Source organism: Gopherus flavomarginatus, chromosome 5 (assembly GCF_025201925.1).
Source record: "Gopherus flavomarginatus isolate rGopFla2 chromosome 5, rGopFla2.mat.asm, whole genome shotgun sequence".
Classification (NCBI taxonomy): domain Eukaryota; kingdom Metazoa; phylum Chordata; order Testudines; family Testudinidae; genus Gopherus; species Gopherus flavomarginatus.
This window is the reverse complement of record NC_066621.1, coordinates 18,843,928-18,869,110: the sequence shown is the minus strand read 5'-3', so window position 1 is coordinate 18,869,110 and position 25,183 is coordinate 18,843,928. Positions and strand designations below refer to the sequence as shown.

Sequence of the window (25,183 nt, the reverse complement as noted above, 5' to 3'; positions counted from 1 at the left end):
GGGTTTCTAGCCTGGGAATTCAGTTGCCTGGGCTGGGTCGACTTGTCTTTTCCTTTACCTTGGGACAAACTGCCTCCAAATCGACTTTGACTTGAAGGTCCCACTGCTTCCATCGGCTGTATTTCTGGAATCCCAAGGTCAGTGCACAGAACGTGCCCTGTGTGGAGTTGTACGTGCCCTGCAACCTTAGCCAAAAACTATACCAAGGATCCGTTTGCTGCTAGAAATCCTATTATGCTTGCACCATTGTTGCCTGAGCCAACAGACGAGGGGGAAGTGTCAGATGTTCTACCTGCCCCAAGGAGAGGTCTGTAAGAAATATCCCTAGGTGCTGGGGATATAGCCAGGGGCACTCTTTAGCTCAGGAGTGAACCATTATTGCAGAGAATAGGAGCTGCTGCTCTCACTCTTGTCCACCTTGTGGCTCTGGGCTAGAAAAGGGACTTTGTGTCCGGTGCTGTTCTGACCTGAGTTCTCTGAGGTTTTGGTGGAAGGTGAGTAGCCACCAGCAGCCCTCTGCTGTGCTGTGTCTGTATGTAGATTGAAAGGCAGAGGTCTGCCTGCCAGGGAGAGAGTTGGTTGTTGCGTGGCGGGGGCTGGGTGCTGCTCTAAAACCAACCCACCAGGTGGGAGAGACAGGGAGGCTGCAAACATCCATAAAATATTTTATTCAAGTAACTGCAATTAGGAAACCAAAAGGTCTTTAACAATGGGCCAAAAACCCTCCCCTTCTTGCCAACTGTCAGCCACCTGCCTGCCTTTTCCAGCCACGGCTTACACTCACGTGGTCCCCCCAGCCCTGCTGGACAGGTGACTTGAACACCCAGTGAAAACTCTCAACATAAAATCCAAAACTGCTTTCACCCCTTTGGCCTTCCCCATAGTAATAACCTCCAGCTCCGCTGCAGTTGGTCGTAGCTAAGGGATGGAGTGTGGTGTGGCGAAGGGATCTCTGGCCCGTAGCTCATTGGAGGCAGACGCTCCTGCTGTGTACTTTCTTGCTGAATCTAATCCCCCAGCCTGAGGCATGGAGCATGGGAAAAGTACCTGGTGTGGATTAATGAGCAAACAATATCTCGCCCTTGCCCCTCCTTTGGCTGCCGCACACAGCGCTGTTGTGCTGAGGTGCCTTCCCGTGAGCTTGCTGAGTCACCTCACGAACATTGTCCCCTCCCGAGGCAGGTGGGGAAACAGACGCCGGGGCTGCCCTTGCCCTTGTTCAGGCCCAGTCCAGTGGCCGACCTGGGCTCCTTCTCTCTCTAGAGAGCAACATCTCCAGTTCAGTGATGTCGCGCAGCTGTAGAATGTTTCCAGGCCACAGCAGTAGAGAGCTAATCCCAAGGGGGCAGAGAGAGGGACAGGAAGGGGTGTTGTCCCCACCTGTGAGCGCTAAGGGCTGGTGGGGAATAGGTCATGGGTTGCTGCTGTACAATTTTCTCTCGTTTTACTAACATTGGCTGGAAAGCCCGGGGGAGAGGGTTGATGGGACGCCTTCACCACACCCCTTTGAAAGGCTCTGTCCCTTTCTATAGTAACAGTCTAATGCTTGAAAATACCGCCCCCCCCACCAATTCACCTGACTTAGGCTCTCTACCATAAATGAATTGTTCCCAGAGGAGGGGGGAGGGAGGAATAAAAACCAGAAAGACCACGTTGGAATAATAAATGTTGTAACCAGTACAGCAGCAGTAACAGCAGCAGCATATCTATGGTTAAGAGAATGGAACTTAAATTATCCAGAGGTAGTTGTGAATGGAGGAGGAAAAAACAAACCAACAAAAATAAACCTAAAAAAAAAAAATCCACTAAAATCTGGCCTGGAAGTACGTGTGTCACTAAAAAGCCCACTATGCTATTCCTGATGGAGAACTCCACAGAGCTGATGGGAAAGACAAAGAATCAGCAACGCTGCCTGTGAAAGGCAAATTCCCCTTTGAATGGCAGATACCCCTCTGGGGCTGATCCCCCAGTCCTCCTGCAATCAGAGGGCTGGGGTGGCCTTGTGAGCCTTACACACGGAGTTGGGGGGATCTGACGTGAAAAGGCAGCTAACGGTGCAGTGTTACGTCTATTGTGTGTTGTGGGGGGTTTGGTCTTCTGCCGAGAGGGAAGTCTGCTGTTGTAAGCTGGAAGGAGGGATGCAAAAAGCATTAGTGCTTCTGTAATAAGAGAGAAAGGGATGGCTGGACTTTGTAACTTAAAACAAAAGGGCAATTGTTCTTGAGCATTGAGTCTTAAAGGTTCTCTCAAGATGTCAGCAGGTCAGTTTTAATCTCTGCCCCAGCGTAATGCAGACAAATCTGGCTGTGCCCTGCTTCCAGGCTTGTGATTGTGCACTGGTCACCTGTAGGGGCTGGGGTGGATCTGACTGCCAGCTGGTCCCTGTACCGTGTGTCTGCTCTGTGCTCCAACATCAAGCCCCAGCTGTGCCACCCTTCTGACTGCAAGGAGGGGACTGCTCTATCACCAGTAGGATGCACTGTAGGCATGTCTAGGAGTCCTTCAAAATGCATGTGATGGTAACACCTAGCTCTTGCATAGCAGTTTTCATCTGTAGCTCTCCCAGCACTTCACAAAGGCAGTTGGTATCATTATCCCCCTTTTACAGATGGGGAAAACTGAGGCACACAGGTGATGTGACTTGCCGTGGGTCAGCCAGCAGGCCAGCGGCAGAGTCAGGAATAGAACTCAGGTCTCCTGAATCCCTGGCCATTGCTCTAGAGCCCTATCTTGTGGCATATTCGCACAGTGGGGCTGTGCATGCTGGGTGTGATCACACATCAGTCCTAACAGAACATGCCTTGGCTGAACTGAAACAAACCGTTAACACGTAGCTGCGGCTCAGAGTCCCGCATGCAGCCAGCCATGGAAGCCTACCCCCAAAGTGATTGTAATGCATAGTTCTGCTCTGCTGCTGGGCCCAAAGGGGAAAATGACAAGGGTGATGGTTCCCCTAGGTCAGCACAGGGCTTTGGGGAGCTTGGCCGGAGCTGAACAGGAGAGGGAGCTCCCTTCAAGCTCTCTCAATTAGGGGACCTAAGAGCCCGAAGGGCAGCCTCGAGGTCTCCACCTTCAAATCTTCCCCGCAAGGCCAGCAGCTGAGGAGGGTGGGCCAGAACATCAGAGCCGAGGGAAATGGGAGGAAGCTGGGGAAGCATCAGGCAGTTCTGTCGCTGTGAGTGACAAGAGAGTTTGAGATGATCGGAGGGAGTGGTGCTCAGCCAGCCCCGTCAGATAAACCTCCTCATGGATCTTGGCTCCCCTCTCAGGGCTGCAGGGAGAAACCCCTCTCAGTTGCATGCTGGCGGCAGCTTCTGTGCAAAGTGGAGATAAGGGGTGCAGCAGGGAAAATGGGTGTGTGTGTGGGGATGGGGGGGGGCTTTGACAGAGCTGTCCTTGACTACTGTAGTTTAAAAAAGAAAACTAAAATCTAGACAGCCATAAGCAGCCCCCTCCCCTCCTTTCCCTACCAAGAAGTGTGTTTGGAAAAAAAAATAAAACAAAACATTAACGCAACTGTTCTACAGGAGCCTTCCCTCAGTAAATTTCACTAGGAATAAAAGAAACTACACAAACCAGTAGGCTAAATTTTAACCCTGTCCACTAAGAAAGAGAAACAACAGAGCCCATTCTCCCTCTTCGAGTTAACAGCGTCCGTCAGCGAATGCGACGGCCGCTCCGTCGGTTGGATTGCTATTCCAGCGCTGCTGCTGTTTGAGTGTGAGAAAGTTGTGCAGGGGGGTGGAGGAGAAAAAAAAACCCACCAAGGATTTTTGTTTTGTTTTGTTTCGTTCCTTCCTCAGTCCAAGAACTTGACGAGAAATTGGTTAAGTTGAATGATGAGGTAGTGCGGGGTTCAAGCATTTTCACTGCTCCTCTTCGGATGACTCCTGCGACACATTCACCTCCTCTTCATCCTTCTGCTGTAAGAGAAGGGAGGAGTGAGGTAGCTCCAGGTCAGCGTACGAACCTACGCCATGTCTAGTGCACCATTAAAGAGACAGCCCTCTTTAAACATGCCCCTTGATGACTCTGTATGTTTAAAATACTCAACGGTCTTTGAGTGGAGCCCTAACCAGATTTAACTTCAAATCAAGTTCCCAAGCTCCGCCAGGCCCAGCCGGCGCTTGGAACTCTCTCCACTCTAAGGCACAGATCCGAACTAGTCCCAGCATTGCCACAGTGACTTTGACTCCGCCTCTTCGCCCGGGTTGCCATACCTGGGGAATGGGGATAAGGGCACCTGCCTGACTTTGGAAAGTGCTTTGAGAGCTACAGATTAAAAAGTGAGTTAGGGACACAGTCACATAACCAAGGTCGTGCCATACTTGGCGGTGGCTAGCAACTGACCATGGAAGAATCCTGATGCTCGGTGCCCTGCTCTTAGCATTGGACCATAGCGCCTCTGCCAAGGAGACACCCCAAATCTGTGTCTCCAATGGGCCCCTGTAATGAATTCTGGTTCCTGTCCTCAGGGAGAAGCACCTGTGCTGGCTAATGGTGGCAGGGCCAGTCTCAGGTATTAATGTGGTAGTGTGCACCCTGGGGCCCTGGTCCTGAGTAGGTCTTTAGCCTCGGCCACAGCAGAAATACTCAAGACTAGTAACTTTCATGGACGTGAATAGCCCAACAAAAAACATATCCAGTGGCTAGATGCAGTGCTTCCCAGAGGCCACAAGAGGGGACCACAGTAGCAGCTGGAATCTCAACATGCCCGGTAAGACCAACTGTGCTCTTCCTCCCTCTTTTGCAATGGACCTCTGTTCACCCACTCGGGAGCACCCTTCCTTACTCACCCCACCTCCCAAACTTGCAAGACAGGGGGCAGGTGTCAGCACTGCTGGCAGGAACCCCTGGGCTGAGTGCCATAGCAGTGGCATGAACCGGAGCGAAGGCATTCCTTGAAACGCACTCCTCCGCCTGGCTCTCTTTAAAGAGACACGCACGCTCTCAAAACAGTCTGAGTCACCCTCACACTCAGCCATGAGTCAGCAACCTCCACTTCCTCGCGTTTCATTCATAAAAAAATAAACCATTGAAGCCGGCATGGAAAGCGGCTGCCAATTCCATACAAAGTGTTCCAGTGACACAGACCTTCTCACTTAGCGAAGGAAGGAAGTGAGGCATGGGCCCTGGTTAACCCTTCTCCGCTCCTGGGAAGCGGATTGTGGTTAACCAGCATGCCAGGACAACCCAGAATAGAAAAAGGGGTTTGGCAGCCCCACCTGGGGAGTGAGGAAGCCGGCTAGAAAATCCTGCAGCTGTACGAACCCAAGGCCCTGCTTGCAGGCCAAGTCGTTTTCAGTTTAGACATTGGTTTCACTTGGAGAATTTCAGGTGTTTAGGTAACAGCTCCCCAGGAGCGACTGCAAAGGAATTTGCAGATTTCAAAGCCAAAGACACTGTAAAAATAATCTGAGGTGAGCTTGGTGGATCACTTGACGATTACCTGTTCTGTTCCTTCCCTCTGAAGCATCTGGCACTGGAAAACAGGATCCTGGACTAGAGGGACCTTTGGTCTGACCCAGTGTGGCCATTCTTATGTTTGTTCTAGAACAGCAGTGAATGAGGGATTGTGCAAGTTTCAGCGATGCAGCTTTGCACTAGACTCCTGCAGTGCCAGCCCAGCCCCCAGCTGCTCATGCTAGGGCAAAGCACCCCAATCCCCTCCCTTCACCACACAGGAATGCTGGGGACACTTGTGTTCTGCGTTGTGCAGGAGCCCAGACTAGATCATAACAGTCCTTGTGGTTTTTATGAATGGATCTCACTCTAGTTCTTTGCTGTTCCCATCTCCAGCCTCATTCAGCCAGGGATGGTTCTAGAATTTGACAAGACAGGCATTTTTCTACCAGTCAGGCTAGAGCAAGTCTTCCCCTCTTGCTATGCAAGCTGGGATTCGAACCTACGTCTTGAAGAGCGAGCGGCCAAGTGCACTGTGCACCATATATGTTATTATCCCTTGTCTGCGTTTCCAGACAAACTCCCTTCAAAGCTGCATTTAGGAGACCCCTCCAAATCTGGTGGCAAGCGGCAGCATCTTGCAGCATTGGTGCAGGATATTGGAAACCAACTATCCAGGCTCCCTCCCCTTCTCTGGATGTGGGGTCATTACAGCCAACCAGCAGCGGGTGAGCATGGCACGTTTAGCAAAGATGCTTTTGCCAAGGGCTGAGGTTGCAACATGCTGAGCCTGAGATGGGGGGGGGGGGGTCTGCTATGCAATGTGACCCTGACAGCAACGTAATGCTTAGCTTGAATGGAATTACACCAGGGAGGAATTTAGCGGGTGTACAAAGAAAGGGAAAACTGAAGGTGGCGGCTGGAGACAGCAAAGACTGAAATCCTCAGGGGGCTGGTGGGATGCAGAGGAACCCATGGGGCAGTTGGGGGAAGGTGGGAGGAATCCAAGTACTGTTTACAGAGTGCCCCAAGTTGCCAGGCTATCCAAGCTGGCTGTACAAGGGGATCCAGCGGAAGAGGCAGGCAGTGCCGCCTTAACCTGTAGAGAAGCAAGAAAACCATGGTTCTGCAGAGCTCGGGGAGCCGGCAGAGAGCTCCCTAGGGCAGCAGATAGCAGCTTACAGCAGGGGAAGGGTGGGGCGGCTGCAGTAGCTTATCGCTGCTGGGGCGGGGTGCTGCTGGGAGAAGCTCAGACTGCCAGGCACTGCAGGAGGGTCTGTGAACCTCAGTGGCTGGGAAAGGGAAGCAAGAGGAGCAATGTATGGGGGCAGAGGGAATTTGCTGCACACTCACTCTGCAGGAATGCCACCCTGGTAACACACCACAAAGCCTTGGGCAGGCCTGTGCCAGCTAGCTGAAGAGAACAAGCCACTTCCTGTTAGTCACTCCGGGGAGCAGGGAAAGAACACTGAACTAATTACAGCCATTTAGAGTTGTCATGGACCACAGAGAGGCGGATTGCCACCTCCTGTATTACAGTTTACCCACCAGGAACCCCTCTGACACCGAGACACCCGTCCCCTCGCTGTACTCCCCCAGGCGTCATCCGGCACCAGGATGTGACTGTGTCCCCTCGACCACAGTATATTGCATCACACCCCTAAGGTGTATCACAGTGCAGTTTCCAAGGACACCTGGCATGGACGTAGGACTGCAACCCTGCTACTTCGATGCCGCAGCCTTAGGAACTTCCAGCCCCTAGATTTGGTTGCATCCCCCATGCTATATTTTAGCACAGTTCCTGAGGAGCTTCCAGTACCAAGACACAACCGCATGCCCACTGCTCGATGAGAGCACGGCGCGTGCTGCCAATGTCCAGCACAGAGATGCAGCTCCTTGCACCTCAGCCCCTTCCACTCTCTGTGGTGCTGCTGTGGTTGCAAAGTAGTCAAACAAGGGTGGGACCACGTCGAACCGCATGGTTCTCATGGAAATTCACAACGACAGAAGAGACAGATCTCAGGCCCAGCTTTCAGTGCAAAGGGAGAATTCCCATCAGCAGTACAAGGGCTATGGCATGGAGTGTAGCAGTCTGTGAGCACTGATATCCATGCAGACTAGCCAGGGTCAGTACATTAATTAGCCCACCACCACCTGGACAGCCCCAAGAACAGAGACCAGCTCTTATTACAGCACAGAGGCGAAGCCATCCATCTGCAGTGTGGTGCACCCAGACTGCAGTCACTGTGATTCCTCCAGGACACAAGAGGCTCAGCTGAGTTTCATGCTACTCCTCTTGATCCCACCCCCCTTGAGACTGGCTTCCTCCCTGCAAGAAGCAGGCCTCTTTCCTCACCTTGCATTTGTGCAAGGGTCTGATCCTGTGAGGCGCTGCATGCTCTCCATTCACTGGGAGGAGAAGGGGCTCAGCACCTGGCAGAATTGGGCCCCGGAGAACAATTAGGATAGGAAGGTTCCACTTACTGATTTTTTGGGTCGGCCTCGAGGTTTCCTCCCAGGTGTTACTGCAGCTTTCTAAACACAGAGAGAACTTTTAAATCCACAGAGGGGACTGAAGAAACACCCCCTCGTCGCCTCCGTCCCTGGAAATCTTTGATTTCTATTGTCTTTTAGCTCAGGTGTCTTATAGCTCACCTTGTCAAACTCGTCACACAAGTGGCAGTTCCCAGGCTGCCCTTTGGCTGCTGGACACAAAGATGGCCCCAGGGGCTAGATCCCTCCCCCCCCGTACCCTTTCCCCCCCCCCATCAGAGTTATTTTCCAGCATTTGATGGCCGGGCCCCAGCCCCATGACTCAGAAATTTGCAGGATATGAGTCGCATGTTTTCAAAACAGCTTTAAAACACAAACACACACACATATCACACGAACCCTCTGTATATCTCTACCCCTCCCTTCCCAGTGATGTCTCATACTCTGTCATTTATACAGTCTGTCCTCAAAGACTTCCTGGGGGGCCTGAAGGGAGCTTGAAACCTCATCCCCCTCCCTAACACACACGTGACCCTGGGAGAACCAGCACACTGCTGCTAGGTCACTGCTACCACAGATTCCTCCCCAAGTATCACCTTACCTATAAGACTTTATCCTTCTATGAAGCAAGGATCTCAAAACTGTCCACCCACCTCCCGCCAGTCCTGTGTGATGGGTATCCTTATTCCCATCTTACAGGTGGGCAAACTGAGGCACAGGAGAAAGTGACTTGCCCAAGGTCCCACACAGCAGGAATAGAACCCAGGTGTCCCAACTCTCGCCTCCCCCTTCCAATGTAACCTTCCCATTTACTGGGGGAAAATATCCCTCTGGAACCACTCCCCTCTTGAACTCCTTCCCTGTCAGGGGCTGAGAGTCAGGGAGCACATGCACAGCAACGGCCAGGAGCAAGCACATGACTGACCACAGCTACAGAGTCTGGGTCTGGATGGATGTGCTCAGAAAGGAGCCTCTTTCTATCCTCTGCCCCACACAATTCCTTTGGGGCCCATCCGCCATTTGCAGCTGGCTAGAATAATGGTGGGATGCTCAAGGCTGCCGTTAAACAGAAGATGGGGTGTGAGCCCTCCCCTCGTCCAGCTGATCGCAGCCCAGTAGTCTATGGTAAGAGCTTTCCCTGCTCCACCCCCATTTTCCTCCCTGCAGGAGGTCCTAATCTTTCCCTGCCCATTCTCGGCCATCCGAACCCCAGCTGCCTCGATGCTGCTCACGCCGACACCGGGAAACAAAATGTCACCAGCTGTCCCACTTGGATGCAAACGACTTCACGTGATGAGTCCAAGGGACCCTCATGTTCCTCCACCCACTACCTCTCCACACAAGCATCAGTGATCATTGACTTCCTTTAATGAGGAGTTCCTGGGGTCTGTATTGGTGATGGCAGGGGCGGGGGAGAGGCCACCTGCAAAAATCTGGATGCCCATTTGTTTGGTCCAAACCCTGTCTGTCTGCACAGCTGGGCTAGAAATCTCACCACTGAGCCCACTGCATGCAGGAAGTTCCGTCACCTTCAGCTTCCCAGAACAGAAATCCTGTGGATGCCAAGAAATCCAAGGGAGAGGGACATCTTGTGACCAGACACCCCCAGGCTCCCAGTGCCCAAATGCCAAAGAGTCACTTCAATCTTAAATGGCCATTAAGAAGCAGTGGATGGGGAAGGTCATGTGGTTTTCCCTCTCCCACCCCATACCTACCCTGCCTTTAGAAGTGGCCTTGTTTTTGCTCCCCTTTGGTCTGCCACGTGGTCTCTTGGGGGTTGGTGCCTCGCTGGGTTCCTGCTGGAGACAAAGGACAGGACTTGTCAGCAGATACCCAGATCTGCAGTGATTAGCGCCGAGAGTCAGGGCTGGGGCAAGCACAGTCCATTCACAGCCCACTTGCCCATCCAAGTGGGATCCCAGTGCACCCAAGAGCATGAAGGAATCCCAGCAAAACAAAATAAATCAGAATCCCAGCATTGGAGAAGCATGCATATCATAGGGCCTCTGTTATGGAAATGCCCACAGCACAGCACTGCACCCGCCCCTCTCAATCTTAATACACAGATGCCAACCAAAACACCTGGCTAGTGTTTGCATTGCAGCAGAGGCAGATCAAGAGCAAACAATGCATGCTGGGACCTGTAGTTTCCAAGGGCTGTGGGAATTCAAAACGAACCGATGGCCACAGAGGGCCTGCACTTAGACTAGCTCTGCTTTCAGGTGACGCACTCTGCTGTGGACAGAATGCACCTGTCACGGTGCGCCCAGGCGGGATGTGGGACAAAGCAGACGGGGGCTATCTGGACTTCTGATGGAACAGGCCATTGGTGGTGGTGGGGGAGAGGAAAGGCATGAACCTTCCGAGAAGAGGCTGCTTTTCCTCCCAGATTTGGAGACGTAAGGGAGAACGCCATGGGGCTGATTTTTGGAGTAGGCCCTGGGATGTCTCCCTTTAACAATAAAACAGTTAACCCAAGAGCCCAAAGCCCAGGAGAGACTACCCTGAAATTCCAACACCTGGAGACTCATACGAAAAACAATCTTGTGAATTATGCATTATTCCGGTGTCACTGCTACAGTTTCTAATACCCAGGCACTTTCCGTTTATAGCTGCAGCTATTAGCAAACCAGTAATCCAACACCCGCAGCCCTGCCCCCACCTCCACAGAGTGACTGCCTCCCCCCACCAATCCGAGCCCTGCTAGGCAGATATTCCACCAGCCGGAAGAGGAAGGAGGTGGGATCAGCTGGCTCCTGGCAGTTAAAAGATTGATACCAAGGGCCAGTTGCTGATCTTGGTTAGGCTGGTGTGAATGTGGAGAAACTGCAATGGCTGAGAGCAGAGTTAAGCTCCCAAATGAGATGTGCTCACAATTTCCTGTGCTTCCCCAGCTCCCTGGGTTTATGCTTAAGGTAATAATGCAACAATAAAGGGAACAGAGGAATGACACTCTCCAGTGGTTAGAACACTAAGTGGGAATTGGGACACCTGGATTCCCTTCCTAGCTTTGCCACTGACCTGCTGTATGCCCTGTGGTTGCCACTGTAACATGCCTGCTTAGCAAAACGCTTTGAGAGCCTCATCTGCATAGGCACTAGACTATCCTCAGCTGAACCCAATTAGTCTTAAAGTTTGAGGGGATCATAGATTGCTAGTTAACTGCTGCAGTTCCAGGTGATGGGCAGGGGAATTCTCCCTTCCCCGCAGGTGTAGCCTGTCATCTTTCAGGTCCTGCTATGAGTTATAAATAGTTGGCTAACTAAGTGTGTTGGCCTTATGACAGTGAGCAGAGAAATCAGAGTTAGTGCCTGGGCCTTACATGACAGAAACTTATACAAACAAAATTCCCACTGGTTCAGCAGGACTGACCAGTGCAGACAAGGCAGCTTTGGTGTTTTTCAGTCAATGAAACCTGCTTTTCAGCAGGTTTAACTACCATGATCTTAAAACTTGGTTCAGCTGCAGAAATCTTGTCCATATTAGGACTCACCTCAGTTCAACTGAACTAGAGGCAGAACTGGTGGAATTCTTTATTTTTTTTGTAAGTTTCCCTGCTATAACTAAAGCCTCTAAGGTCATCTTGTTACCATAGCCTTTACTTAGCTGGAGTTTCCTGAGGACACTTTGGGCATAGCAAGGAGAAGACCATAATGTTTATATAACTAAGTGATTCCACAACTACACCTCCAGAAATGCAGCCGCCACTGGGGCAGAGGAGAGCAGCTGAGAGGGAGGATATTTTGGCAAACTCATACTCTCTAAGAAGTTCCAGGGGGTCTCTGCTGTTCACGTGTAGCAAAGAGTCGGGGTTTATAAGTTTGTATCAGGAGACAAGCTATGCATGTATTTGCTTCTATGGTGGTGAGCCTAATGTCTAGAAATTGGACATATGGCATGATTCCTAATGTCAGTAAGTACCTTAGGTGGAACCTCATTTGTTTTGTTCTGTTCTGTTCATCCCTAGGGTAAATGTTACTCTTCACTGAAAGTTCCTTCTGTTTGTGCCTTTCTGTTGCCTTTTGACCTTGCCTCCTAAATCCTTCTGGCCCAGCTTGGAAGCCAGAATTTAATCTTACCTATTGCTTTGCCCCATGCTAGATCTTGGGATGAAATCTCAATAAGCATAGATTCAGCACACTCTGATGCTGCGAGTAGCCTCATTTTGCAGATCACAAGTTAAGAAACTTGCCCCAGGCTGCCAACATTGTAAGGCAGTGGCAGGGCTGGGAGAGAACCCAGGAGCCCTGACTCCCAGTCCTTTGCTGTAACCACCAGAAGGTGCTAGATGGGTGATGCCTCCCAGGTGGCAGGTCAGTCATGAAGATGCCTCATTTTTTCCTTTCCTCCCCACAGACCTCCTGTCTGCATGGAACATGGAAGAAAGCAATTCTCCATACCTGAGGCTTCTTCCTGGGTCGTCCCCGTCCTCTCTTCTCAGACACGTCCTCCTCCTGTTTGGAAGCCAAGGGCTGGCTGGATTTTGCACTAGATTCACTCATCGTCTTTCTTCCAGAGGACAAAAGAAGAAGAAAGGGTAAGTACAGAACACTCATCTAGATGACCTCTGTTATATAGGTCACAATCAGCCCCATGATACTGATGGGGAAATGGGGGCACAAAGAAGGGAAGAGTCATGTGTGGTTGATTTAGTTGGTGTTGGCCCTGCTTTGAGCAGGGGGTAGGACTAGATGACCTCCTGAGATCCCTTCCAACCCTGATATTCTATGGTATCCTAGGGAAAGCCACCCAGGTCCTGGCAGTCAGAATTACAAACTGAGGGAGGTCATTGGTCAGTGCATCCGCCATGCCCAATCAGAATCTTGCACTCTTCTCTGCCAGTTCTCACCCTTCTTTCCCCACAATGACCTGCGTTGGATCTGTCAGCAATAAGTTTCTTGGGGCACAACAGTGCAAGTAGTCTTGGTGTTTCCTTCAGAACACGAAGGTTTTTGTGCCTTACCCCTTTGCCCACCTCTCTGCAAGTACCCAAAATCAGAGGCCCCTTTTGAAAGCCTGGGCCCCGCTGTTGCATGTAGTTGTCCCCACACCCCACTGCTCAGTTCAGGGTGGGGTGGAATGGCAGGGGTGTCAGGAGTGTCAGTGAAGGAGGGAGTCGTTACTGCTATGCCTGGTGCTAACCAGCAACCCTTCACTGCATGCACCCTCTGGTTATTTACACAGGTAGAGGAGTGTAAAGGCACACTTGGACAGAGCTACCAGGAAAAGAGCAAGATGCATGATGGCTATGGAACAGTCTCCCCATGGAAAGTGGCAGGAGCCCCATTGCCTAGGGAACTTAAAAGTAGCTGCACAGAGTACTCCACCAGGGAATAATCCTGCTTTGGTAGGAGACAGTCAAGTAGGACCTCAAAGGGCTTTTCTAGTTACCAATTCTGTCTTCCAGGCTGATCCTCTTCCTATAGAGTTTTTAACCCATGGTCTGTACAGTGCTCCCCTTTCTTGTCTTGGGAACACTTCTCTAAGGCTGCTGGAGAAGATACTCCAGCGGCCATTTATGCTTCTGTTGTTTGTATTGCTGAGTTCAGGGTCCCCACTGTCCTGGGTGTTGTACATGTGCAATAGTAAGAGAGAGTTCCTGCCCTGCCTTGTCTTACAGCTGAAGATAAGATGGAGAAAAGGAGGATTATTTACCCCTGCTTGGCAGATGGGCAACTGAGGTGTAGAAAGATAAAGTAACTTGCCCTGGATTGCACACTGAGTAGTCAGGGATCAAATTTTCTAAATCCCAGCCCAGTGCCTTTGCTATAAGCCCTGCCTTTAGTTCCAGTGTATCTCATGCTGATCCCAAGAATACCCCAACAAGATCCACACCTTGATCCAGTCAGAGTGCCTGGCTCTTTTGATGCTATCCCGCAGCTTTGTACTGTCCCTCTCAGTCACAGGCAGATCTTAGGCATACAGAGCAAAATGCATCCTGCACTATCCATTGTCACATCCTGCCAGGCTGAGACATGGATGGAAGGGGGAGTATGTTCCAACCTGACATTGTGCTAGGTGCTGTACAGAGACTGTCCCTGCCCCCAAAATATTTAGTCTGAATTAATTCCCTGCAGCACTGGAGCCAAACTGTACCCTCTGTGGAGGAGCCGTGGGTGGGAGAAGTGGTGCAAAGGTCACCTTGAGGCAGCTGTTAAAGCCAGTCCGAAGGAAGCGCCCCTGAGCACCCCCAGCTGGATCCCTTGTTGAGTTCTCATGCTCCTTGTCTCCAGCTGTGACTCCTAGCACTGGGGGTGGAGCTGGGATTCCCCTGCCCTCCACAGCTGTTGCTCCCCTGAATTCCTTCCCCCCAGCCGTGCAGTGCCCTACACACACACTGCATGCACCAGGGACTCCCTGCAACTCTAAATTCTCTCTGTGCCCCCAACCGCACTCAACAAAAGAAGTCCATTTTTCTAGCAGTTAAGCCACTGGCCACCAGTGCTCAGAATAACATATCCTCCAAGTCAGCAGTGACTAGAATGGGTCCAATTCCAAAAGGATCAGCAACATTCAGGAAACAAAACCCAAGCCCAGCAAAATGCCTTCGGGTTCACTAAAACAAGTGACACCAGCATCTAAATTAGTTTGTCTGAATAAATCTGTGGCAGAGCAGTCAGAAAACTCATCCCCAACTGATCACAAGGGAAGCCTTAATGTAGTCCATGCGAGACCATCTAGAGTTAATGGACTCCCATCCAGTTAGAGGAAGCTAACACCTTGGTAAAGGTTAATCTGGATACTTTAGAGTAGTAAAAAAGTTTCAAGGACCCTCCTCCCATCTATAAAGAAGGGGTGTTTGCAACACCCTGAAACCTGTTCACAATCCCCCAATGGAGAACTCATGTCCCAGGAAAACAGGTGCTTAATGATATTAGTTGTCAGCAACTGGATCCCATTCAAATGACGTTGAAAGTTGTGTTCGGAGGGGACAAATCTCTATCCAACAAGCAATAGTCAGTCCCATCTACCCTCCCAGCTGTAGCAACCGAACAAGGTCCCCTTTGCAGACAATTGCCCTCAGCAAGGGCTGGTTTGCTCAAATTCACACCAACAGTTTTTGTCCCACGGTGATGGGCATGTAGCCGTCCTCAGCAGGGCTTCACTGCTATGGTCTGAAATGGCCAAGCTGGGAAGTTCAGATTTCTAAACAAGTTGCATAGTGTGATGAAAGCCCCAGGAAACCACACACACATCCTGAATGCACAGACCTTCTAGGTTTTTAAAACAGTACATATGGGCTCATGTTCAGTTGTGGAAGTGACTCACAAGTAAGTAAACCTCAGAAGCCATAGCCTCATGTAAACACCCCTATGTATTACTCATTACAGCCAAAAGCCCTTCAAGGATTCTCTCCCTCAGAAACATGGTCCCAATGTTTTGGGTTGAGTTTGTTTTTAAGTAAAATTCTTGGCCACTTGGGTATCCAGTTAAGAAGTCAGGACGCTTGTCAAATGTGATGCATCCTCTCAGCACTCCCTTCCATCTCTAACAACCTGGGCATGCAGGCGTGGGGAGCGCTGGATCCACAACATAGTTCCCCCCGCCTTCTGGAAGAGCCCCTCATCTGGGGCTGCATAGGGCAGGGCTCAGCCCTGTAGCAAACAGTCCACTGTGCTAACTCAGGGTTCCTGGTCCCCATTCTGACCCTGTAGCGAGGTTTTTGGCAGAGCTGTGTTGCCATGGAGGCAGGGGTGGCTTTAGACATTTCTCTGCCCCAAGCACGGCGGCATGCTGCGGTGGGCAGTTGCTGGTCCCGCGGCTCCACCGAAGTTGCGGGACCAGCAGACCCTCTGCAGGCATGCTTCCGAAGGCTGCCTGCCTGCTGCCCTCCTGGCAACCGGCAGAGCGCCCCCCATGGCATGCCGCCCCAAGCACACGCTTGGCATGCTGGGGCCTGGAGCCGCCCCTGCATGGAGGGAAGAGAGCCAGGAAGTATCCTAGAGACACAAACCTCTCAGTAGATGGCCCTACCCTCCAATGGACCCCTTCAAGAGCTGCATGGACCTGTGTGGAAGAGATTTGCAGATTCTCTGGGCTGAACCCCCTGCCAGTTTTTGCAGGGGCCCTAACAGGCAACCTCATTGCAGGATTATGAGGGGGGAGGGATAGCTCAGTGGTTTGAGCATTGGCCTGCTAAACCCAGGGTTGTGAGTTCAGCCCTTGAGGGGGCCATTTGGGGATTGGTCCTGCTTTGAGCAGGGGGTTGGACTAGATGATCTTCTGAGGTCCCTTCCAACCCTAATAATCTATGATTAGGAAATGGCCCTATATCTGTGCAGGGATGAGATAGGTCTCTTCCCTGTCTAAGGCAGAGTCTACACTACAGCCATGTCACTGTAGTGATGTAGAGTAGATGTTGCCTGTGTTGACAGAAGAGTTTTTCCCATCAGCATGGTTCATCCACCTCCCCAGGAGGCAGTAGCTAGGTTGAGGGATGAATCCTGTCTACATTCATATTCCCATGAGGGGGTAGGTTAACCTAACCACATACAGTGCTCTGGGCACACAGTTTTTCACAGCCCCGAGTGAACTAGGTCGACCTAAGTTTTAGGAGCAGGCCAGGCCTCATGCTTATGAAGAGAAGACTTCAGGGGTGTGTGAGGATCTAGTCAGATCACCTGGTTGTTTCTCTGTCCTTTGGCCTAAACCTCAGCAGCCAGGAAAGCAGGATGTTAAAGCACAGCAGACACACACAACTGGCTGGCACCTGAGGAAGGAACATGGCATTTGTAAGAAGGGCCAGACTGGGTCAGAGCCAAGGTCCATCCAGCCCAGTATCCTGTCGTCTGACAGTGGCCAGTGCCAGGTGTCCCAAAGGGAATGAACAGAACAGGTAAATCATCAAGTGATCCATCCCCTGTTGCCCATTCCCAACTTCTGGCAAACAGAAGGGAGGGACACCATCCCTGCCCATCCTGGCTAATAGCTATGGGTGGACCTATCCTCCATGAACTAATCTAGTTCTTTCTTGAACCCTGTTATGGTCTTGGCCTTCACAGCATCCTCTGGCAAGGAGTTACACAGGTTGACTGTGCGCTGTGTGGAAAAAAAATACTTCCTTGTTTGTTTTAAACCTACTGCCTATTAATTTCATTTGGTGGCCCCTAGTTCTTGTGTTATGAAAAGGAGTAAATAACACGTCCTTATTTACTTTCTCCACATCAGTCATGATTTTTTAGACCTCTATCATAACTCCTTTTAGTCCTCCCTTTTCTAAGCTGAAAAGTCCCAGTTTTATTAATATCTCATTTGGAAGCTGTTCCATACCCTTAATGTTTGCTTCTCTCCCCAATCTCCACACTTAAGATTGATTTCACAGTTCCTTTGCACCAGCCGCTAGCCCCACCAATCCAAGCCCAGTCACCACCTCACAGATTAACAACAAAAGAAAAGCAATATCCACAGGGGACAATCTCTCGCTTAGATCTCAGTTGCCACACACCCAAGAAGTCTTGTCAGAGCAGTGTCACAGGGACACCACCCAGAAGACAGAGCAGGGCAGTCCCAACAGCAAAGGGATAAAATAAAAACTGATTTTATTGACGAGCACAGGAGGGGCTGAGAACAGGAGGGGCTCAGGACAAGAGGCACATGCAATTCCCTCCCCATTAACTTTATTAACATTCCAAGGGGCTGCTTGGAAGACCCCCGCTCTGTTAGAGCAGCTGTCCCTTAAAACAAGCATGATAAAAAGCGGGGGACCCCTGGAAGGGACAACACCATAAACCCTTTGAAAATCTGTGTCTTAGACGTTACAATTAAAACCACCACAGCGAGAATGGCTTGACTTCAGGAGTAGGGTCTAGACCCCTCTACAGGAGGAAGGAGTGGGAGTGGAAAGAAACCTTGTAAGGTTTACGGTGGGGAAAGCCATGGTGTATCTCCCCAGCGCCATCATCACACCTTTGGATTGCAATTGAGTCTACCCTGAGCCTAAGTGGGACAGAAGGAAAGACCAACAGATCTCTTCCTCTCTGGACTCGTAATGAAACCAAGCCCTGGCCCGCAGCTGGAAGGGAAGTTTGGGAGCCAGGGAGAGCCCATAGCTGCTGGAACTGGGGGTGCTGCTGCACCCCCTGGCTTGAAGTGGTTTCCATCACATACAGGGTTTACAGTTGGGTTCAATAGCTCTCAGCACCCCCACTATACAAATTGTTCCTGGTAGAGACACTTCCCCTCCCCCCCCCAGCACCTCTATGGAGAGAGAGACACCTTAGCTTCTCCCTGCCCACTCTCTATTTCCCCCTAAACAAGCCACCACCCGCCCCAGATGGGCAAATCGAAGAGCCCCAGCACTGCAGAAATAAAAAGCCCCCCCCCCCCTTGCCGTATGATCAGCCCACCACAGCATGCCGGGAACATTGCACACTGGCCCAGCACCCAAAGCACACAAGCAAACAAGCAACCCCTTTACATAACGAACAGCACAGAGCCACAGGAAAGCGTCCGCCCCCGCCCCAGCACCCCCAAAACACAACAGTGGATTTACCACAGTCTCTTCTTGGTTGGAGAGGGGGAGACATGGCTCTGGGATCTGCCCCTTTAAAGGGCCGGGAGGAGGCGGGGTTTCTTGCGAGCCCAATGCACTACCTGCTCTTTGCAAAATAAAAGAACGGGGGAAACCCACCCCAGCTCTGCCTGGCTATTGGCAGAAATGCAATGCAAAAAAAATGAATAAGTGGAGGAAAGTGCTGTCGCGCGATTTGAAAATGAAACCGGCTCGGAGTGTGCGTATTTGCAAAAATCGCAAGGGGGAGGGGGGGGGCACAGGGCAACCAGGAGCAGCACCATCACCCAAGCCCTGCAGGAGCGAACTCCGCTAGCAACCCGGAGCCGATTGCAAGCTCTGAGCTCTCTGGCAGGGCACCCCCTGTCGCTGCTGCTGCTGCTCCTCCCCAGCGCTCAGCTGTTGTCTCCGGAGGGGCTTCCATCCATCAGCTCGGAGACCTGCTGAAGAAATAGCAGTCCCCTCCCCCTCCCAAATCAGGTGCTTTAATAATAATAATAAAAAAAAATTAAGAAGGGGGAGGGAAGGTAGCATTGCAGATTGTGCCCACCCCAACCTCAGCAAAAGCCCTCCCCACTTCCATTCTGCAGTGCATGGTGAGAAGGAAAGCAAAGGGCATATTTATTCCGCATGCCTTGCTTGCCTCTCTCTGCACATTCGAAAAACCAGGCTTCATTATTATTATTTGCAATTTGAAAATGATTTTTTGCCCCCCCCAGGTGCCCATTCGACTACAAAATAACCATCAAAATAAACAAAACACCAACTTACTAACCCGCCCCCCCCATCTCCACCCAAAACAAAACGAAAAAAAAAAAAAAAGCCAGACACTCACAATTGCTCCCGATCTCGGATCTGTGTGGTGTGTGTGTTTTTTTCCTTGTGTGTCTGTGTTGTGATCAAATTAAACCAAAACCCCCCTTCTGGTTGCTGCTGATTGCAAATGCGGATCTGAAACAAGAAGGCAGGCAAAGAGAGAGACTCACTCACATACACATACAGACCAGCCAGGGCTCTCTTATTTATATAAATAAAAAAAATTGTTCCAAGAGGAAGGAAGCTGGGTCAAAATCATTTGCACGGGGAGGGGGGGGGGGTGGGGAGGGGGAAATAGGAAAGGGACAAAAAAAAACCCAAAAAAACCACCCTCCAAGCCTTACTGGAGGGAATCCAGCTGCTAAAAATAGGAAAATCACACTCCAAATTAAATAAGGGCAGGCAGGCTAAGCTAAAGGGAGCTTTAAGCCCTTCCAGTTGAGGGGTGGAGCCCAGCAGAGGCTACGCTACGCCATCACCAGTGGGTGGGGAAGATGCAAAGAAGGGGAAGGGAAGGGTGATTTAAAAGGACTGCTGTGGTTAAAGCCAATGTTGGAAAGTGGGTAAGAGGAAAAAAAACAGCAGTAGCAAAAAAGCTGCAAGAACCGCCTCCTCCTCTCCCCCCCTTAACAAAACAAACCTGGTCAGATGGAGGAGACAAGAAGAGAACTATTTTTCAGAGCTGTCATTTATACATATAAATATTAAAAGAGGGTAGAAACCCCCCCCATTGTTCTTTTGTTTAAAGGAGAAACAATTCCTGTGTAGTACTGTTGGGGGAAAGGTAGCGTGGGAACATTGTCGTTCTGAGACCCTGGTGCTGTTTATTATTTTTTAGAGAGATGCTCGCAGGTGGCTTTGAGCCCTCAGTTTTAAAAACACATTTCCTGTTTTTTTCAAATATACAAAATCGCTTTGATCGTGAACTGGGGCAAGACCTGGTTTTGTTACCTGCTTGTGCAGCACAGTTGGGACTGATCTTTGATTGGTGTTCCTAGGCTCTTCTGTAATAGAAATAAATAATTATGAAAGGGATACAGTCAACTTCGACTTGCTAGGGATGTGACTATGATCCCTTACTGCAGTTACTCCTGATTTGCACCAGTGTACATGAACGAAGAATCAGGGCAATATACTGTAATGTAGGCAACTCGTTCACAGCATGGACTGCATATCAATAGATGGTCTTGTGGCCATCTTCCCTTCTATCTGTGATTGTTCAGGCCCACCTCTGACCCACGTTCGCCACTTCATGACATTCTTGTAGTAGCTACGGCAATTGCTTATGTGGTACAGTAAGAGTGTATTTAATGTATTTTTAGCTTATTTTAATGTGATTTAATGGCTGGAAATAATGAAAAGCCAATGCCATGTGACCAGCCCCGACCACCAGCCCCCCACTTTTTTTCCCAGAACCATTGTTGTAAACAACACCCTTTTCTTTACCTAGGTTATTATAGCATTAGTCTATTAAAAGTGAAAGAATTTTTAAAATCCAATTCACTTGTCCCTCTTTATGGTCTGTTTGTTTTGCATTTCTCCCAGCTTGGATAATGAAAATGAATTGAATCGGTTTCTCTTTTTCTGGGGGTCATTTTCCCATCCACGCTCTTACTCCATCTTTAGGTTTCAAACTCTGCAGTTAGTTTTAAAGTTATTTCATTGTCCTGTTATTTGGAAACGGCAGAGCTATTTCTGAGAGCCAAAGTTTTCAAATCTGCATGCCTACGGTTAAGTTCCCAAATAAAGATTTAGGAACCTAAATTGAAGTGGCTGGATTTTCAGACGTGCTGAGTAGCTGCAGCTCTCACCAGGTCTGAGCCTGCAATGAGCGCAGTGTGGCTGCGGAGGTTCACCTATGCAGAATTCAGTGCAGGATTTGAGCCACGGATCTGGATGGGAGCTGAGATTCTCAGTATCTCTGGAAATCAGGCCACTCTTAAGGAGGGATAGGATTTTTGGCCAGCACCTAGCACAGTGGAGTCCTGGTCCCTGACTAGGGCTCCTAAGAACTAATGCAATACAACTACTACTAGTAGTAGTACTTTTCAAAAGTGCATAAACCCTTTAGGAACACAGAGCAGTTTTTTTTTTTTTAAACCTAAAGGAGTTCGGTACTGAGCTCCAACTGCAATTAAATGAGAGTTGGGTGCTTAACGCTCTGACTTCTTTGAAAATTCCAGTCACAAGTCAGACTGCACGTCAGTAATGCTCGTTTCTCAGTTCGTCACCCTTAGAGCCCTGAATGTAGATTTAGGCGCCTAACTTTAGGCACAGGTGTCTGACATTTTTTACTTTGAGTAGTATGTTTTTAATAAGAGCTTTTTTCCCCCAATACAAAATTTAATGTTATGCCAAATTGTAAATTGCTCTTATCTTCTGAATAGGATATTTTTCATGACCTTAAGAAAACAAATACATATATGTAATGAAAAAAACATATCCTGGCTTTTCTGTTTTGATTTAAAAAATCCCTTGCAAATTCCCCTGTATGTTCCTAATTTAAACACACAATATTGTTCCTGGCTGCTGGAAAGTGAAACAGACTAAAAATGAAAGGGAAACTGATTAGTCTATTTTTAATGTTTAGAAAAATGCAGGGAAAAAAATTAAACAAATGGGAAAAAGTAAATATTGGGTGATTCTCCTCTCAGACCAGTTTTACACTAGGTAACTCCACCGAGTTCAGTGGGTTACCCCTGATTTACACTGATTTGAGAGAAGAATCAAGCCCATATAATGGGGTTTATCTCAGTTTACACCAGTGCAGATGAGATGAGAAGCAAGCCCACTCTGATGTGCTTTTTGTTTTAAATCTACTTTTTAATAATATAAAGCTTTAGTAACACAGGTAAGAAACTTAAAAAAATACACCTGGTGCTATGCAACAGTAAATAATAAAATCACAATAGAAGTACCAGCTCTGATTCTCTGTTGCTTTGCAATTTGTGTTATCATTTACACCTGTGCAAAGTGAGTTTAAAATGCTGCCATTCTGACTGGAGATGTGTTTTTAAAAAATGTGTCCTTTCAGGCACTCTTTTTAGATCCAGGAGAGAGAGTGTGCGTGTGTGTGTGCGTGTGCGTGAGAGATGATTTTTTTACTCACCTCTATAGTCCGTCAATGAATTCATCAAATGGAGACTGCTCAGTAATGCATCGTGCAGTGTTTTTCTATATATGTTTTTAATTATAGTGATGTCCTGTAGAAAATACAGGATCATGGAGGAATTCATAGGGTGCTCGTTAAGAGACCTGTAGATTACACGTGACAATGTCAACTACTTAACACAATGTTAAAAAACTCTCTATATTGACAACATCCATTGGGAAGATTGAAAATCAAAAAGCCATATCTTGCTGTCTGGTTTTAAGCAGAACTCCTTGCTAGAGCCAATGCTTAAAAGCCAAAGCATTGTATAGCCCAAAATATATTTTTCACTATTATTTTTGCCATCTGGTTTTTCCTCTTTCCTGAGCTAAAACCAAAAAGACACTGTGTTGATAGGCTGTAGGTGTAAGATTTATAAGGAAAAATAGAAGAGCTTACAAAACCTGATTATAACAAAAATGAGCTCTTTGGAGAACCTGGCTCCATAAAGCAACATTTACAAATATGGATTTAAAACATTTACCTCAAGAGTTTCCAGTCCTTAAATTGCAGCCCTGGGCTATTGCAAAACCAGGAAGTGAAGCTGCCTAGAAACAAAAATGAAAGTGACCCACTTTTCTATAGTTCCAGCTGAGTGAAAGGCAGAAAGTAACTGAGCAGCATACATTATTAAAGGTATTTTTTAAAAAAAACCTGCTTTGTTTTAATAATTTCTAGGTACTCCTACTAATGCAGGTAAGGAACTGTTTGTTAGGCAATATTTTTAACCTGATTGTGTCCCTGACTATGTAGCAGAGGTGAAATTGCAAGGGGATTCTTTCACAAATAGCTTCAGATGACACACTGTGACTCATCATGCCAAAGCACTCTGGTTCAGGTGCCTCATCAGTCACCATGACAGTGGAAGGAGTTTTTGTCAGAGAGTATGATTTATTAATTATTTGTATTGCAGCATCCAGAGGCCCCAGAGGCAGAGATCAGGGCTCCACTGTGCTGAGCACTGTCTGCTGCCATGGGAGAAGACGATCGCTGCACTAGAGTTTACAATCTAAATAGGCAAGACTGACAGAGGAAGGATTAGTACTCTCATTTTACAGATGTGGAACAGAGGCTCAGAGAGATTGGCTCAGGGTCGCATGGAAAGGAATTTCTACTGCACAGCCAACAGGGGGAAGAACAGAATTTTGTTTTTCAGTGGGTCCTACAAAATAGTAGCTATGTTTTGAAACTGATGATTAAAAAAAATATTCAAGGGGAAATTCTATTCTTGGATAAACTGGTGGCAGTCTGGAGTCATTCTGATGGAGCTACTTGGGTGTGAATGAGCAGAACTTGGCTTTAAGAATCTAGCAGATTTTCCCCCTGTTGGTTATTAAAGTAGGTGAAGTTTTTAGTTGCTCTTTAGAGCTGGCAATGTTATGTAGCCTTACATAATGGAATGGAAACTGGAGGTGATGCATTTTATGTGAGTGTTCCATACTTTGATCCAACTTTAGTATCAAACACTGTAGCTAATGAGTGGATGTGGGCATAGACACAGAGCAATCCTGATCATTTTCCTATTCCATTTATCCCCAACAGAAGAGGGGGAAAAGGCTGGTGCTCCAAGATAGGCGAAAGTGAGAGTTAGACCTGGGAGGCAGAGGACCCTTCAGGGGCCCTGTTTAAATGGACAGTTTTAAGGAGGGCTTTCACCGCTGTGCTAACAGTGTAACTCAGCTGGTTCTAATGCCAGTGGAAGCATTAGACCGAATGCTAGCAATTTTATATGACTGTATTGTCTAGAAGGTCTGCTCTGAGCAGACAGGGCATAGTGGTAAAAATGACTTAGTCCTGTGCATACTAGCACCCCACACTGTAGATCCCGCTGGTGGAATGGCACCGACACTAGTGCAATGGTGGGAGATTGTTCTAAAATTGTTGGGTAGATGCAACATAGGAGGGTTTGTGGGGTATGCTGCTGTCAAGATGACAGGGCTGTCTGCCCTTCTGTCCCCTTCCTGGTCTCTCTGAGTGCATACCTTCGGGTATCAGGCCTTGTGCCATTCTCTCTTCTGGGGTGGAACATCGCAGTTTTCCCACTCGTAGACCGAGCCTTGGGCTACAACACTCAGTGTATCGACCAGGCTTACCCAGCAGGTCCGACTGTATTTTGCACCTGTGGTTCTTCCCTTCGGGAGCCTGTGACCGGTAGTGACCAATGTATTGTTGAATTTCAACAGTAGGAACGCATGATTTAGAGAAACAGGATTTTAAAACAACACGCCGTCTACACGCACGTCTATCTCACTTAAAGCCCTGCCATCCTGTGATGCTGACCTAAGCAAGCCTAGCTTTTTCAGACACCCACCAGGTGTCTGTGAGTCTGAACAGCTTCCCAACAACTGCCTCCCCTGGGAAAGAGAGTTCTTTCTTCTCCAGCGACAGTCCCATCTTCTGGTTATCACCCCTGGCTCCGCACGGCAAAACAAGTTTTGCAACTTGGCTAGAAGCAGGAGATAGAATTGAATATCTTTGGTATTGTCTCTTAACAAAACCAAAGTGTCCACTGGGAGTGGAGGTGGCTTCCCTTGATCATTGTTTTCCTTTCTGCAGTAAACTTCCCAATAACCTGGCCAACTCCCAGTATTCCTAAACTTGTATGGAGCAATTCCTCTTCCATTGCAACTGACAACGCTGTTGTTCATTTATTACTAATAATATTGTATTTTTATATAGCACTAATGGGGATCTGTGTGTGTTTGTTTATAGACCCAGGTTAGCTAGCTGGCTATCATTTATGAAAGATTTTCCAAACTAACTCATGATTTGGAGTGCCCAGCCTGAGACATTAAAGGAGCCTAGTTTTC

The 25,183-nt window shown here is 48.8% G+C and overlaps 1 protein-coding gene across 7 annotated transcripts; it reads right to left on the bottom strand.

Moving 5' to 3' along the window:
- Positions 1 to 637: 637 nt before the first annotated feature.
- Positions 638 to 19,659, bottom strand: HMGA1 (high mobility group AT-hook 1). Of its 7 annotated transcripts, none has more exons than XR_007774413.1 (6): positions 19,242 to 19,502; positions 12,297 to 12,405; positions 9,612 to 9,695; positions 7,888 to 7,938; positions 3,765 to 3,923; positions 638 to 1,259 (listed from the first exon to the last, which is right to left on the bottom strand). XR_007774413.1 is itself a non-coding variant. In XM_050953135.1 (6 exons), exons 3-6 carry the CDS (start codon positions 12,396 to 12,398, stop codon positions 3,867 to 3,869), a joined length of 294 nt encoding a protein of 97 aa, XP_050809092.1. In that variant the 5' UTR covers positions 12,399 to 12,405; positions 19,242 to 19,357; positions 19,567 to 19,659; the 3' UTR covers positions 3,574 to 3,866. The 7 variants fall into 7 exon arrangements, 6 of the variants coding, with proteins under 6 accessions (XP_050809092.1, XP_050809093.1, XP_050809095.1 ...); XM_050953135.1 differs by lacking the exon at positions 638 to 1,259 and adding an exon at positions 19,567 to 19,659 and having other exon boundaries at positions 3,574 to 3,923; positions 19,242 to 19,357; XM_050953136.1 differs by lacking the exon at positions 638 to 1,259 and having other exon boundaries at positions 3,574 to 3,923; positions 9,612 to 9,692; positions 19,242 to 19,510.
- Positions 19,660 to 25,183: the final 5,524 nt, after the last annotated feature.